This window comes from Prunus mume, linkage group LG1, assembly GCF_029339155.1.
Source record: "Prunus mume cultivar Tortuosa linkage group LG1, ASM2933915v1, whole genome shotgun sequence".
Classification (NCBI taxonomy): domain Eukaryota; kingdom Viridiplantae; phylum Streptophyta; class Magnoliopsida; order Rosales; family Rosaceae; genus Prunus; species Prunus mume.
In genome coordinates, this window is record NC_142698.1 from 29,093,525 (window position 1) to 29,109,664 (window position 16,140).

The following is a 16,140-nucleotide window of genomic DNA, read 5'->3' on the forward strand; positions in this document are numbered from 1 at the left end:
TTGGTTTTCTTTTTCTTTCTAAATTTGTGAACTCTCTTTTGAAAATTATATGCTATCACTAGATTGGAAGTAATAGTTCCGGAGAACTAGCAAGAAATTATACCCGGCCGGTTCATTTAATTTTGGTTATTAGTTACATTAAAGATTTTTTCAATAGTTCCATCAACCATTATTATTTGGTTGCCATTGGCATTGCAAGAGGTTTTCAGATTTTATTAAACCAAAAACAAATGAAGAGGAAATGGGGTGCAAAAATATAGGATTCTTCTTGCATATTTTGAGAGAGATTTAGAGATATTGAAGGTTGAACCAATCCATTTAATTTGAATTTTTTCACTTCATTTTTTTCACTAGATAATTCAAATTATAAACATTAAAAATACAATTAGAGGCAAGAAATGATGAACTATTTGAAAACATTAATCAATCAAACATCCAAACATGGCAGAGGCAAAAGTGTCAAACTCCAAAGAAACAATATTGTTTAATTAATTTGTAGTTGATATGTTTATTAATTAAGGACCCAAGTAATTTGAAATACATCAAATATATATTTATGTAATGGAAAAAACTCGGAACACCCTAGTATGGTATAATACAACAAGTGCAGCAGTACCACCTTCAAACCTCTCCTCAACGCGGGCACTTTGTTTTTACCTGTTTTGATATATCAACCGGGTTTGGGTTTAGGGTTTAAGCATTGCTTGTATTTCCCAGCCCCGCACCCCCAAGTTCAAAGCTGATGTCCCTCCGCATCCAATATAAAGGGCGAAAAAGTTCTTGTAGCAGTCGATGTGGGACATTTTGGCTGCGAATATCTCAGGAGAACAGACCAGTTACCCAACAAAGGTTCCTTCAACAAACGAAGTGCCCATAGGAATGTTTAATTGCCTAATTAACTAGAAGCATAAACGATTAATAAATGTTCTAGATGGATTTTTCTATATGGAATATTTGATACTATAAATATTCTGAAGAAAATGTAGCTAGTCCACTCGTTGAAATTTTGTTGGTTCCGTTCTTAACAACATATTTGATGATAATACAAAAATGCCAAACAAACTGTCTAATGTCTAGACTGGAAATTAATTACATCAATTGGATGTTTAATTAGATAACTATTTAATTAAATAATGATTTGTAGGCAATTGACCACAATTTTATTTATTTTTTCCCTCCCATAAGTTAATCCTAGAATATTCGAACATTATTTTAAAAAAATGATTGCGATATACCTTTTCTGTGTAGTTGCTTTGATTTGGTCAAGTTATTATATTCAGATAACCTTTGTTGTTGCTTTCAACTTATACATTAATTAACTGACTAACTAACCGACAAGTATATCCTTTTTAACTTACTATTCCTTTAAAATAATCTTACTCCTCATTGACTGGAGTGTAGTATGGAAGCTATGCAACTGTTTAAAAGATTTTGGGCCCTTTTTCAATTTTCAATTGTTTTGGGTTAGATGCTCACATTTTAATATATAAAATAATTTAAGTGGTACACTCAACAGCCCTATATGCTCTCACGTCACCGGATAAGAATTATCTACATATTAGGCACAAAAAATGCTAAACATAAAGGAACGTATCGAAAATGTCTCACATTAAACGATGAAAACATTGCAATAATGCTATCTTGAATTTCTCCACCAATTAATTTTAAGTTAAATACTCACATTCTAATTTATGCACTATTCTGTTCTTAGACAACTCTCCATCAGAGTTTTTAATTTGAGCACCCATGCTCTTCATTTCATTTATCAATTCAAACAATCTAGTCAAATAAGCAGATAGGGATTCATCTTCACGCAAACGAGTATACTCAAAATCGCTTCTCAAACCTTGTAATTTGATTGACCTTACACAATAATCTCCTCTGTATTCTTGCTGTAACAGATCTCGAGCTCCTTTTGCAGTCACTTCGTTGGAAATTCTGGGAAAGAGCTCATCTGAAACAGCTCCTTGGATAAGGTCCAGTGCTTTTGCATCTAGCTTCCAAAGCTCAAACAACGCCGACTTGTTTGATGTCGCTAAAACTGTAAAAGTAAATCAATAAAACCAATTTACACATCAACATCACACATGCACACAACTATGATGTCATGAGGGTTTGAACTTGAGACCTTTGATTTGTAAGTCAATGTCCTTTTAAATTGGGCTAGCCACTGTTGGCATTTCTTTTATTATCTTAAAATTGATAAAAGGGGCCGAAAGAATCTTATGTCAACACCTCATTGGACGTGCAAAAATGTCCATATCTAAGTGCAAGATTATCCAAAAGTATGTAGTTGTCCATGTCCACATCGTGTTTTGGCGTTCTTAATGGGGGAAGCACTCAATCGCTTTAAGACCATGACACAAATGGCTCACGTTGAAAGACTATATAACATCTTAGGATATATAGAATATATGCTTTTAGATATTTTTCTTGTTAAGTCCATTTGCATGCACAATTTATACTCATCATGAGTCATGAAATTTGGTATCACATGGACTAGGTTTGAGCACGAATTATCTATATGGACAAAATACACAGGGCTAGAGTCACTGAATCCTAATAGGTGATGGGTTAGGGAAAACTACTTGCACAAATTACAAGTTATCTTCGGAGCGAATTGTTTGTACTCATAAGCTACTTAGTCATTGCAGACCATGACATAAATTTGTTTTACTAATCGCAATATATACGCTAATTATCTTAAATATAGTGGTATTTATCTTCTTAGTGTTAATAGGTTCAAGTTTGAATTCCAATTCGCTCAATCATTCCCAACAACAAAAACTTTCAATGTTTTCAAGTTCAACTTTGTCTTTTGATATAGAAAAAATAACCAAATTGATATCTAACTAAAAGAATTATTTAGAAAAACAAAACCAATTAAAAATCTAAAACATATTTAACAGTACATATATTTGACTAGAAATTGAACATGAAGTTGAAACAACTAGGTTTTTTTTTCTTTTACCCAACTTTGCTTCCCAACTTACCATGAGTATTTTCGCACTAGGTTTTACACATTGTTCTTTTTTAATATAATGGTGTGTTATACCTTATCATGTGCTCATGTAAGTTGGGATAGTAGTATTTTGGTTTTCTTTTTCTTTCTAAATTTGTGAACTCTCTTTTGAAAATTATATGCTATCACTAGATTGGAAGTAATAGTTCCGGAGAACTAGCAAGAAATTATACCCGGCCGGTTCATTTAATTTTGGTTATTAGTTACATTAAAGATTTTTTTAATAGTTCCATCAACCATTATTATTTGGTTGCCATTGGCATTGCAAGAGGTTTTCAGATTTTATTAAACCAAAAACAAATGAAGAGGAATGCTGGGTGGAGAGAGAGAAGAGATATTAAAGGTTGAAAGAAGTTGAGGTTTCATTCCGAAACTAATTGGTAATGGGAAAATAACCGAAGTCCTAAACTATGATTGTTATTTTAATTTTCACTTTTGATCCAAGAAATAGGTCACGCAAAAATATAGGCTATACAAACTCAATCCATTCTTCTTGCATATTTTTCTTCATTTTGGGAAAAAGGAGGGTGCACAAGAGGTGAGGACAAACCAGTAACCGCGAGACACCTGAGTATGGTATAATACAACAAGTGCGGCAGTACCACCTTCAAATTCTTCAAACCTCTCGAGGGGCAATTTGGTCAACGCGGGAATTCTACACCTGGGGCATCAGCGTTTCTTTGTTTAACCGCACGGGGGAAACACCGGGTAAAGACCCCTAACTGTTTTACCCGATATATCAACCGGGTTTGGGTTTAGGGTTTAAGCATCGCGTGTATTTCCCAGCCCCGCACCCCCCAAGTTAAAGCTGATGTCCCTCCGCATCCAATATAAAGGGCGAAAAAGTTCTTGTAGTAGTCGATGTGGGACATTTTGGCTGCGAATATCTCAGAAGAACAGACCAGCTACCCCACAAAGGTTCCTTCAGCAAACGAAGTGCCCATAGGAATGTTTAATTGCCTAATTAACTAGAAGCATACACGATTAATAAATGTTCTAGATGGGTTTTTCTATATGGAATATTTGATACTATAAATATTCTGAAGAAAATGTAGCTAGTCCACTCGTTGAAATTTTATTGGTTCCGTTCTTGACAACATATTTGACGATAATACAAAAATGCCAAACAAACTGTCTAATGTCTAGACTGGAAATTAATTACATCAATTGAATGTTTAATTAGATAATTATTTAATTAAATAATGATTTGTAGGCAATTGACCCCAATTTTATTTTATTTTCCCTCCCATAAGTTAATCCTAGAATATTCGAACATTATTTTAAAAAAAATGATTGCGATATACCTTTTCTGTGTAGTTGCTTTGATTTGGTCAAGTTATTATATTCAGATAACCTTCGTTGTTGCTTTCAACTTATACATTAATTAACTGACTAACTAACCGACAAGTATATCCTTTTTAACTTACTATTTCTTTAAAATAATCTTACTCCTCATTGACTGGAGTGTAGCATGGAAGCTATGCAACTGTTCAAAAGTGTTGACGCTAAAAAATGGTTCAACACTTTTGAGGCCAACTTAGTGATGAGGTGTGATGGATGATGGGTGAAAGTGAGGACCTTCACCAAGTGTGTGAGGATTTGAGCAAGCAATAAACATACAGAAGACAAGATATACGTGGTTCACCCTTAATGAATGGGCTACGTCCACGGAGAAGTAGATTCTCATTATTATAATATTGTGTATTTACATTTGTACATGGGGTTGGGCCCAAACTTAAATGTAAGAAAGAGGAAGATCATGACTAAAGATCAAGCCCAGCCCAAGGGATCCTTTTCAAGGAGAGTGGTCTCCTTTTATAGGTGAGGGGGAGCCTTCACTTCTTGTAATATTCCAATGTGGGACTCTTTGCTTTGCCTAGAGTTGCTTCTAGTTCCTTGGTCAAATATGGTATAAACAGAAGTCCCCCAAGTTCTCAAGCAAGGAGGTACTCCTTGGTTGAGGACTTGCAATTTTCAGTGCATTGACCGAGCAACACCTTAGTCTTCTTTCCAAGTAGTGTAGTGTCGATGGTGCCGAATGATGACGGGGTGCCGAAGGCGTCGCTCTCGTCGGATGATGGCAGGGTGCCGAAGGTGATGACGGGGTGCCGAAGGCATCGCTCTCGTCGGATGATGACAGGGTGCCGAAGGCATCGCTCTCGTCGGATGATGACAGGGTGCCGAAGGCATCTCTCTTGTCAAATGATGTCAGGGTGCCAAGGCAACTCTTTGTCCAACAATGACAGGTGCCAAGGCATGCTTGTCGATGATGACGGATGCCGAAGGCATCGCTCTCGCCGATGATGATAGGGTGCCGAAGGTGATGACAGGGTGCCGAAGGCACGCTCTCGTCGGATGATGACAGGTGCCGAAGGCATCTCTCTTGTCAAATGATGACAGGTGCCGAAGGCAATGACGGGTGTCAAGGCAACTCTCTTGTCAAATGATGACAGGTGCCGAAGGCAACTCTTGTCGATGATGACGGATGCCGAAGGCATCGCTCTCGTCGATGATGATAGGTGCCGAAGGCATCTCTCTCGTCGGATGATGACAGGGTGCCGAAGGTGATGACAGGGTGCCGAAGGCATCGCTCTCGCCGGATGATGACAGGTGTCGAAGGCATCTCTCTCGTCGGATGATGACAGGGTGCCGAAGGCATCGCTCTCGTCGGATGATGACAGGGTGCCGAAGGCATCTCTCTTGTCAAATGATGACAGGGTGCCGAAGGCAACTCTTGTTAGATGATGACGGGATGCCGAAGGCATCGCTCTCGCCGATGATGATAGGGTGCCGAAGGTGATGACGGTGCCGAAGGCATTGCTCGTCGGATGATGACAGGTGCCGAAGGCATCTCTCTTGTCAAATGATGACAGGTGCCGAAGGTGATGACAGGTGCCGAAGGTATCGCTCTCGTCGGATGATGACAGGTGTCGAAGGCATCTCTCTCGTCGGATGATGACAGGTGCCGAAGGCATCGCTCTCGTCGGATGATGACAGGGTGCCGAAGGCATCTCTCTTGTCAAATGATGACAGGGTGCCGAAGGCAACTCTTGTCGATGATGACGGGATGCCGAAGGCATCGCTCTCGTCGATGATGATAGGGTGCCGAAGGTGATGACGGGGTGCCGAAGGCATTGCTCTCGTCGGATGATGACAGGGTGCCGAAGGCATCGCTTGTCAGATGATGACGGGATGCCGAAGGCATCGCTCTCGTCTTGTAGAACAAGCTTTCCAATCGTTATTGCCGATGGCTAACAATCTTGGGTTTTTTCTTTTGTTTTGGGTTGTGTCGGCATGAACGTCAAGTGCCATAAGTGGGCCTTTGAGATTTAATGATTCAGCAGGGGAGCAATTCGTGGGCCTCCAGAAGTGTCTTGACTTTGATATGGCCATTGCCGTTCGGCAAGGGCAGCTTGGATAAGGGAGCTTTGTGAAGTCAAGGTGCTGGGCCCGCTTTTGGGCCTAGGCAAGGCCTTAGGATTTGGGAGGAGGGTGGAGTCCTTCCTACATAACACCTGCCGTTCGGCAGTTTGTGCTTGGGTTGATTTTCTGCCCAAGAATTCGAAGCTGGGCTCGGCAGGTTCACAAAGGTTGTCTCTTTGCTTCAGCATAACCCTCGCCGTTCGGTAAGGGTGGGCTGAGAATTTCTTGGAAGTCCCCCTGTGCTTTCGGCAAGACAGGTTCGAAAGGGGTGCGGGTCCTCGAGTGTCGGAGAGGAGTGGCCTTGAGCTGGTCCTTCAGCGAGGTTGAGTTTGGACAAGAGTTCAGTCACGGCTCTTCAGCATACTTGTCGATCGGCAAGGTTCCTAGAAAACCAAGGGTGAGGATCAAGGGTGAGTTCGTCCTTGAAAGTTGGGAGGCATTAGCCACACGTTCGGCAGGGGAGGCTATGCACGTGGTGTTCGGAAGTGTTGCCTGAAACCATGGTGGGCTTGTGAGATCAAACATTGGCAGGTTCCGTGCAAACTTGGAAGGACTGGCTTAAGGCTGCCGATCGGCAGGAGCACCGTGGAGGAAACTTGTTTGTTCAACCCTTGCCGTTCGGCAAGGGTGCCTTGAGCAAATTGTACCTCACCTTTTTTGAGCTCGTTCCAAGTCTTGAGCTGATACCGTCCGCTTTGTTGTATAACGTGGATAAATTTCAAGCCACATTCTCTGCTGTTGTTGCCGTTCGGCAAGGAGATTCGGAGGGTGTTTTGCTTCAATAAGAGATGTCGATGCGGAAGCAGAGCAGTTGGTGATGCCTGAGTAGGTGCCAACACGGAAGCGCCATGGGTGTCTTGATAAGATCTTCGTCATGGGTGCCGTTTGGTATATTGGAACCCTTCGGAATCAGCAATGTCGTTCATGGTGCGACGAAGAACTAGCAAGATGAAAGGTCCTGGAGCTCGTGATTGGGCTAAACGGTATGAGACCTCTTCATTGTTGCATACTAATTTTACTAAATTGCAGAATGGCAATTGACAGGTGTTGAACGACACCTAAGCCACGATTGTTTCTTATCTTTGCAGATGATGCATTGGGAGGCATCAACACTTGTGCTGGCTTTCTCTTCATCCCATGTGTGGTTTGCTTCTCCCATATTTTCATCTTTTGAACCGTGTGTCATAGGTCCCACCTTTTATTGTAGAAGCTGGAATGTATTGGTAGTGAGAGTCTTAAGGCTGCTTTGTGATTGTTATGATTCTTGTCGTCCGATAAGAACATGTGTGGTCTCTAATAGCCACCGATTTGAAGGTGGGTGTGTTGAGTATTTATTGGCATGGGTGCCGAACGGTAGCTTATGAAAAATAAGTAAGGTGGAGGTTTGGGAATATCAGTTGGCTTGAAGGATGAGGTGCCGAACGATACCGTGAGCCTTTGCATTGATGATGAGGTGCCTCCAGGGTGACTTGAATAATTACTCAGTCTGTGGGTTCCGAACGGCAGCTTTGGTTTCCACTAGTATTTAAGGGGAGCATGACGCAGGACGGTAGCTAGGTGCCTGCAGAGATACCTTCTGTTTCATATTTGCCAAATGGCCAGAAGCAATGTTTTATTGCCATCCCACTTCCAAGTGCATGTGCCTTTCTAGAGCCACGTTCGGAAGCTGGTCAAGTGGCATGGAGATGGTGATCTTTCAAAGCTCTTGGGTGCCTTGAGCAATATCCTTTATATGGGTGTGCCGTTTGGCTTGGCCATTGAAATTGTTCCAGGCTTTCCTATATGGCAAATAGGACAAAATAGCACTAAAATGAGAATGAATGAATGCTAGGCCACCGATTAAGCCACTTGAATAATATATGCAATCATTGAATTGCATGCTTACGAATATACTAAAATATAAGATAAGGCAATGTGATGTATCTCTTAGAAACAATGCACGTGGCTTTGCTTGATCCCAAGAATAACAAGTTCCTTCCATATTAAATAACTTATAAAAATAATGAATGTGCCACTTATCTGATGGAGGTTTCGGCAATAGTATCTTCGACATCTTGATGCCTTGGCGACTCAAGGTTGCCAAACTTTCTCTTCAAAGGGGGTGCCGAACGGCACTTTAAATTGAGATGGTGGTTTGGTCATGCAAGGCATGCAAGCCATGCAAAATGGCATCCACATTCTGATTGGTTTTTCCTTGAAATATCATCTTTTGCAATTTGTTGCCTTATCATTCATGGTTGCTCCAGCATGGGATTGCCGAATGGCAACTTAGGAGATGCTGATTGCAGGGGTGCCAAGGGCACTGCCGAAGGGAACTGCCAAGGGCATCAAGAAGGGAGAATGATGAAGCTTTTTGTGTCGATTCCCACAGACGGCGCCAAACTGTTGACGCTAAAAAATGGTTCAATACTTTTGAGGCCAACTTAGTGATGAGGTGTGATGGATGATGGGTGAAAGTGAGGACCTTCACCAAGTGTGTGAGGATTTGAGCAAGCAATAAACATACAGAAGACAAGATATACGTGGTTCACTCTTAATGAATGGGCTACGTCCACGGAGAAGTAGATTCTCATTATTATAATATTGTGTATTTACATTTGTACATGGGGTTGGGCCCAAACTTAAATGTAAGAAAGAGGAAGATCATGACTAAAGATCAAGCCCAGCCCAAGGGATCCTTTTCAAGGGGAGAGTGGTCTCCTTTTATAGGTGATGGGGAACCTTCACTTCTTGTAATATTCCAATGTGAGACTCTTTGCTTTGCCTAGAGTTGCTTCTAGTTGCTTGGTCAAATATGGTATAAACAAAAAGATTTTGGGTCCTTTTTCAATTTTCAATTTGTTTTAGGTTAGATGCTCACATTTTAATATATAAAATTATTTAAGTGGTAGGCTCAACAGTCCTATATGCTCTCACGTCACCGGATAAGAATTATTTACATATTAGGCACAAAAAATGCTAAACATAAAGGAACGTATCGAAAATGTCTCACATTAAACGATGAAAACATTGCAATAATGCTATCTTGAATTTCTCCACCAATTAATTTGAAGTTAAATACTCACATTCTAACATAACCAAACATGACAACCAAAACAAGCTTCAACACTCTGGTTTTCATGTTTGGCTTGTTGGGAGGACACTAGAGGTGGTGTTATTTATCTTCACAATTTTTCTAATGGATATTAGCTCATTGTTTGACTTGTTTTGTCTTATATATAAACGCTTATAATTAGTTTGAGGAACTTCTAGAAGTTCTTACAGAATTCTTTATTCGAATATTGTAATTGTATTTTATCAATAATATAGAGTGTTGCTAAACGAACCCTAAAATTAATTACGTATACCTTATAAGTTATAATCTAATTACACCCTAATATTTAAATTAAAATATAAAATTAACTAAGTACACCTTATTTAACTACCAAAAATACCCTTGATACACCCTAATACACCAATTCACCTCTCCGGTATAAGTTTTTTCAATGCCCCATTTGCTTTTCCTTGGCCTCCCTCTATATTGAAAGCTGACTGAACCTAATGCAAAATATATATCAGTGTTCACAATTTGAAGATTCTTCTGCTTTTGAATTGCTAGCAATACCAGGAAAACATCTAAAGCGGTAACTAAGGATGGACATTAATTCCCCAATTAAAAACTTTATCAAGTATGAAACAGTCAAAGATCATTCAAGTGAATCAAGTCCATTACCCAGAAATCCAACACTGAAAATGAACAAGTTGAATGGACAAAATCCTGAGCATGCATTTAGTAACCTGCTACACAAAAAATGAACAAAAATCCAGAACTCCCTTGAAGCCATGACAACCCAAGAACACCCAGCATATACAATTTACATAAAAAATGTATATAAGCAAAAAAGAGAAGAAAAAAAAAACCAAACTTTAGTCCATCCCTCATTCTGATTTGAACTTGAAGTTGGATTGGAAATACAAGAGGGACCCTATAAACTTGGAAACTATCCTAAAGAAGATTCCTGACGATTTCCAGGAGATGTAATTACTTGATTTCCTGTGATTTTTAAAAACTAATGATTTGATAAATCATGGCTTTTGAAGAAAGCAAAAAAATTCTAAAATAGATGGTTCTAGTTATTTGATTAGGGTTGAATATGGTGAATATGGTGTACTTTGTTTCACAATTCAATATATCCTTTTTGGTCATTTTCTATTAGGGTAAATTAGTAATTCAATAATTAGTTTAGTAATATGGTATCAACACTCATAGCATATCGTTAGCTTTTATAAAAAATATATATATATATTAAAATTAAAATTTGTGGATTCCTGAAAATTTCTTCCTAAAATCCAGACTTCTAATGAGGAAACTAATTTCTACAATAATTCGCAATTTCTTGTTCTCAAAAGAGTTACATTAACGGACTTGACTCTAATTTCCCATGTGATTCCATGGACTATCATTAACTTTTCCCTTCTTGCATACAAGTTTTTTTTTCTTCTTCCTTCTTTGCTTTTTTTAATTTTTTATACAAGCAATATTTCACTTTGAAAAATACTTCCCTCCTTAATAGGTAAGTAGGAGCTACTATATTCTTGCCAATAGCAGTATGACATATGTGCATAAATTTTTCTTTTTGTGTTTTTGATGAATTATTTTTGCATATGTGTTAAACTGTGATTCGCAGGAATGGAGAGAATCTCCTTACCAGTAAGGAGACAAGTAGTATCCTTCTACTTTAATCTAATCTAAATTATGAGGAGATGGATTTGAACTCAAGTGTAGACTATATGAAGCACATCCGCTCTAGCCAACTTAGATAAACTCATCTAAACTTTCTTTCCTTTTATTAAATTGTAAACAGAGTGATTATTTTTATAATTAAATATTGTTGCCAGTAAGGCCACCGATTTTCGCCGGCCATCAGAAATATACTTCTTTGATTTTTGACTAGTCAAAACCGTGACATATTCTCTTCTATTCTTGTTGACCAAAATAAAATAATAATTCTCTTCCATTCTTTGATATCTCATAGTTTATATATAACCGTTGTTAGTTCCAGCTCTGAAAACACACAACTCATACTCACCAATAGCATTTTGCTACAAAATTAACCTACTCATGTCTTTACTTCAATGCCTTGTGCTAATTGTTTCTCTCTCTATCAAAACCTCAGTTTCTTCTGCACACCTGAATATCCCAAGGCTGAGTCCAAATGGAGGCACATTTTTACGCGGAAATTATTTTGCGCACGACCAGCAGAAAACTATGTCTGCTGCTGATCCAATTAATGATTTTGAAACATTTTATTATAACCAAACACTTGACCATTTCAACTTCAGGCCTGATAGCTTCAATACTTTTCAACAAAGATATTTGATCAATTTCAAGCATTGGGGTGGCTCCAATGTTAGTGCACCAATATTTGCTTACCTTGGCGAAGAAGAAGCAATTGATGATGATCTCTCTATTATTGGCTTTCTCAGTGAGAACGCCCATCAGTTCCAAGCCCTCCAGATATTTATAGAGGTATGTACATCGAATACCGATAGACGTAAATATCCATATATATATGGGGAAATGTTCTCTTGCCAGATAAACGCTGATTAGGGTAAATTCTTATATGTTACTTAGTTTTGAGACTTTTATTTTTCTCATTCTAGCACCGGTACTATGGGAAATCGGTCCCATTCGGATCAAGGGAAGAGGCATTTCAAAATGCAGACACTCTTGGGTACTTCAACTCAGCCCAAGCACTAGCAGATTATGCAGAGGTCCTCATTCACGTAAAGAAGAAACTCCATGCTCAGCATTCTCCGGTGATTGTTATCGGGGCATCGTATGGCGGAAGTGAGTGATTCCATACCCATCTCTGCAAATACGACTGATTAATTAAGTATCCAGAAAGTTTTTGTCCATGTTTTAAATTATTTTTCCTTTCTCATTTTGTATTTTTGATGCAGTGCTTGCTTCATGGTTTCGGCTAAAGTACCCCCATGTTGCTCTAGGAGCTCTAGCCTCATCAGCTCCAATTCTTTACTTTGATAACATTGTTCCCCCGGAGGATGGATATTATTCAATTGTTACCAAAGATTTTAGGGTAATATATTTCCCTTTTGTTCACCCGTTTGTCTTAGCATCAATATTTTATTTAATTAAAAAAACTCTTAATTACTATTTATTGGCATGCACACGTGTAGGAAGCGAGTGAGACTTGCTACCAAACTATAAAGAAGTCGTGGTCTGAAATTGATGCAATTGCTTCTCAGCCTGAAGGCCTCTCATTTCTTAGTGAGAAATTTCACACTTGCAGGTAGGTGCTCACAGAGCTAGCCTTTCCATTATGGGATGATCTTAACAGCTAGCTAATAAGCTAGATAATTCTGATGATTATAGGAGTTATTCTACTTAATCAAGAAATTCCACGCTTGCACGTAGCCCTCTCGATTCTTTATTTTTTTATTTGTCATTTTCATGTTGGCATTTAAACAATTATTGTAGTTAATTTTAATGTTTAAGTCTTTTCTCTTTTGTTTTATTGTCATTTACGTAATAACAAGAGTTAATTCTAAAGATTAATCTGTCATTACTCTCTCGTTTGCTTGTTACGTAGGATATTTATACATAATGACGAGAATTAGGGTTTAGGGTTCAAACTCCTACGACATTTCAGTAGTGTGTATAAAAAAATGACGAGAGTTAATTATGACTATTATTGTCACCCTTTTCTTTTCTAGGCCCTTGATCAAATCGTCCGAGCTGAAGAACTACTTGGATAATTTGTATTGTAACGCAGCTCAATACAATAGTCCACCAACATATCCAGTCACTGCGGTATGTGGGGGCATTGATGGAGCTTCTGGAAATGATACTCTTACTAAAATATTTGCCGGCGTTGTTGCATTTAGTGGAAACACGTCATGCTATGTTAATCAACCCAGAAATTTAACTGAAACAGATATGGGCTGGAGTTGGCAGGTAATTAATTATAACTATTCACGTAACTTGTCACCTTGATAACATCTAGATGAGATCACATTGACTTGCACACATGCTAGCTAGGTTGCTTACAAGTTACATATTACTTTTCCATGGTTATTAAGTCACTTCTTTTATACATGTTGCTTGAAATTTGTTGCAGTATCTACAAGCCAAATAGTCATTATTGAAAGCAGTCCCCTCATAATTTAATTTTTAACAGCTAACACTAGAGCTCAATAGACGTAAGGAAATCGAAAACTATAGTGGTGGCTTGTGGCTTCAGCGTTTGTGACCATTTACCCCCAAGGCTAAAGTTCTAAATAATCACTCCTCCCATTTGGTCACCTTTGAGACCATATTAAATTGATGCACAATAAGTGAAGTAATTAATTAACAAGATGCATCGTTGTCTTTTGTATTCTCTACTCATTAGAATTAAGTACATCGACTCGTACCAATTAGTGATTAGTTTAGTAATATTTATCTTCACACATATTCAGAATATATATATATACATATATATCTTATAACTTTTTTTTTCCGGAATCAAACAAAAAAGAAAAGAAAATGTAGCTTTATTAAATCACACCTTATAATATGGTGATGACTTTAGACATGTAGTGACATGGTGATTCCGATGGCCTCCGTCAGCAACGACAGCATGTTTCCAGCTTACCAATTCGACCTAAAAGACTACATCAAATCCTGCCAGGCACAGTATGGCGTCCCTCCTCGGCCTCATTGGGCCACTACGTACTTTGGAGGACATGTATGTATCAATCAATTATCTTATAATTATATGTATTCTCAAAATGATATCACTCTTCTTCTTTTTTCTTCTTCATATTTGAGAACTAATGCTAGCAAAAATTAATTGTGATGCCAAACAGGATATAAAACTAGCACTTGAAAGGTTCGCTAGCAACATTATTTTCTCCAATGGGCTAAGAGATCCTTACAGTAGTGGCGGGTAAGCATATGAACATGAATAAACAACTTATGCTGTGTTGACTTGACCAACGTTTAACAGTTTGTTTAATTCTCATCGCAGAGTGTTGGAGGACATATCAGACACCGTCGTTGCCGTCCATGCAAAGAATGGTACCTTCCAAATTCACTATTTTCACAAGGGCTAAATCCGAAAACAAAATGTAACATTTCAAATATGTTGCATTTGAGAAAGTTTTCTCAGGGCAGCTCGTATACGTTCTCACACTATCGTTCCACATTACACACCCAAAAAAAAAACATAATTAATAGTCATTGACATTTGCAACAAATGATAAGGTGGCTAAAAGCATTATTTGCACCTAATAGCTAACAATCACGGTTATTTGTATACACATTGTGCTATTAGACATTAATAATGTCTTTACTCACCTCTTCGGATATCAATGACTATAATGTTGTTTTTCTTGTATATAAGGAAAAAAAACCCAAAAAGATAGAGATATCAAATAATTTTTTATATATATTATAATATGAAATTAAATTGTATTTTGCAGGGTCTCATTGCTTGGATCTCCTTAATGCAAACAACATTACTGATCCAGACTGGTTAGTGAATCAGCGGAAAATTGAGGTGAAGATCATTAAACGTTGGATAGCCAAGTACCATGCCGACCTTCAGGCATTTAAAAAATAGATAAGATGTCTCATGGAAACTCGATTAGGGCAAAGATCCTTTGCTAAAGACAATTAAGGGTGGGCTTGCAGGCCAAAAGTTGTTAATAAGTTGCATGTAAATTTGCATTTAATTAGGTCAATTATCACCACACCACCTGTGTTCTCTCGCTCTCTCTCGCTCTCTCTCTCTCTCTCTTTCTCTCTCTCTCTCTCTCTCTTGGACGCCCTCAAACTTTGTCTCTAGTATCAATGCCATATCCCGTAAGTTTCTGCTGTCTTCTTATTCTTTTACAATAAATATTCTTTTCTCAAAATCTTACCTAGATTTCTAAAGATTCCCACTAAAACATAAACACCCTCAAATGGAATATATGATCAATATCATATGGAGGAAACAATAATTTTGGCATAATATTCTTGAGAATTATTCCTTTATTACCCTTGAAGAACTTTCGTACAAGGACTCCACTCTACCAAATTTTCCATATGGCTGATACGTCATACAGATATATAGAAATGATTACTATCTTCGCCAAATGCAACCATCCAACTGATCTTCAACAAGAAACCCGTCATTATCATTTGGTTTTATTTCTATTGACACGAACCAAAAAACAAACGAGAGAGTTGGTAAGACAGTAGCTATAGGATACGGACACATTTGGTTTGCTTCTTTATGCTATATGAATTTTCCATCCAAAACTGCGCATTACATATGAGATTGTATAATAATACTGATAATAATAATGAACAAAAACCCTTTTTCTAGTAGCAGTGCATCATTGCATGGGACTTACATGAAGAAGCCTAGATATACCCTCCGCCTGCTTATGTTCGTAAGGGGGAGAGTGTCGTTTGCAAGTTACACAAATCGCTATACGGACTCAAGTAGGCTTCTTCAAGTAAAAGTTGTTACACGTTTAGTTCATTTCTTAAAAGTATCACCTGGTCAATGTATCCTATTGCCATTCCATAATGAATTACAGTTATGATATTTTTGTGCTTCAAATTGGCAAGTTGTCCTATGACAAAAAGATCAACCACCGGCTATTGTGTGTTTCTTGGTACAAGTCCAGTTTCATGGAAAACAAAAAAAACAGCCCATTGT

General features: G+C 38.2%; 1 protein-coding gene and 1 long non-coding RNA gene across 2 annotated transcripts; both read left to right on the forward strand.

Moving 5' to 3' along the window:
- The first annotated feature begins 6,304 nt into the window (after positions 1-6,304).
- LOC107882074 (uncharacterized) lies at positions 6,305-8,468 on the forward strand. The gene is made up of 2 exons (XR_016122886.1): positions 6,305-7,428; positions 7,534-8,468. It is a non-coding gene; the product is annotated as an uncharacterized LOC107882074 (long non-coding RNA).
- Positions 8,469-11,517: 3,049 nt separating this feature from the next.
- LOC103327466 (uncharacterized) lies at positions 11,518-15,230 on the forward strand. The gene is made up of 9 exons (XM_089053639.1): positions 11,518-11,954; positions 12,089-12,275; positions 12,389-12,525; positions 12,626-12,738; positions 13,163-13,403; positions 14,020-14,175; positions 14,297-14,376; positions 14,458-14,507; positions 14,912-15,230. Exons 1-9 carry the CDS (start codon positions 11,547-11,549, stop codon positions 15,049-15,051), a joined length of 1,512 nt encoding a protein of 503 aa, XP_088909765.1. The 5' UTR covers positions 11,518-11,546; the 3' UTR covers positions 15,052-15,230.
- The last annotated feature ends 910 nt before the right edge of the window (positions 15,231-16,140 follow it).

Bases quoted from the DNA above. Each gene is read 5' to 3' on its own strand.
- LOC103327466 (XM_089053639.1), top strand. From the start codon at position 11,547: ATGTCTTTACTTCAATGCCTTGTGCTAATTGTTTCTCTCTCTATCAAA. The intron at 13,404-14,019 runs GTAATTAATTAT...TGATGACTTTAG, and splicing joins ATATGGGCTGGAGTTGGCAG to ACATGTAGTGACATGGTGAT. The intron at 14,508-14,911 runs GTACCTTCCAAA...TGTATTTTGCAG, and splicing joins TGCCGTCCATGCAAAGAATG to GGTCTCATTGCTTGGATCTC.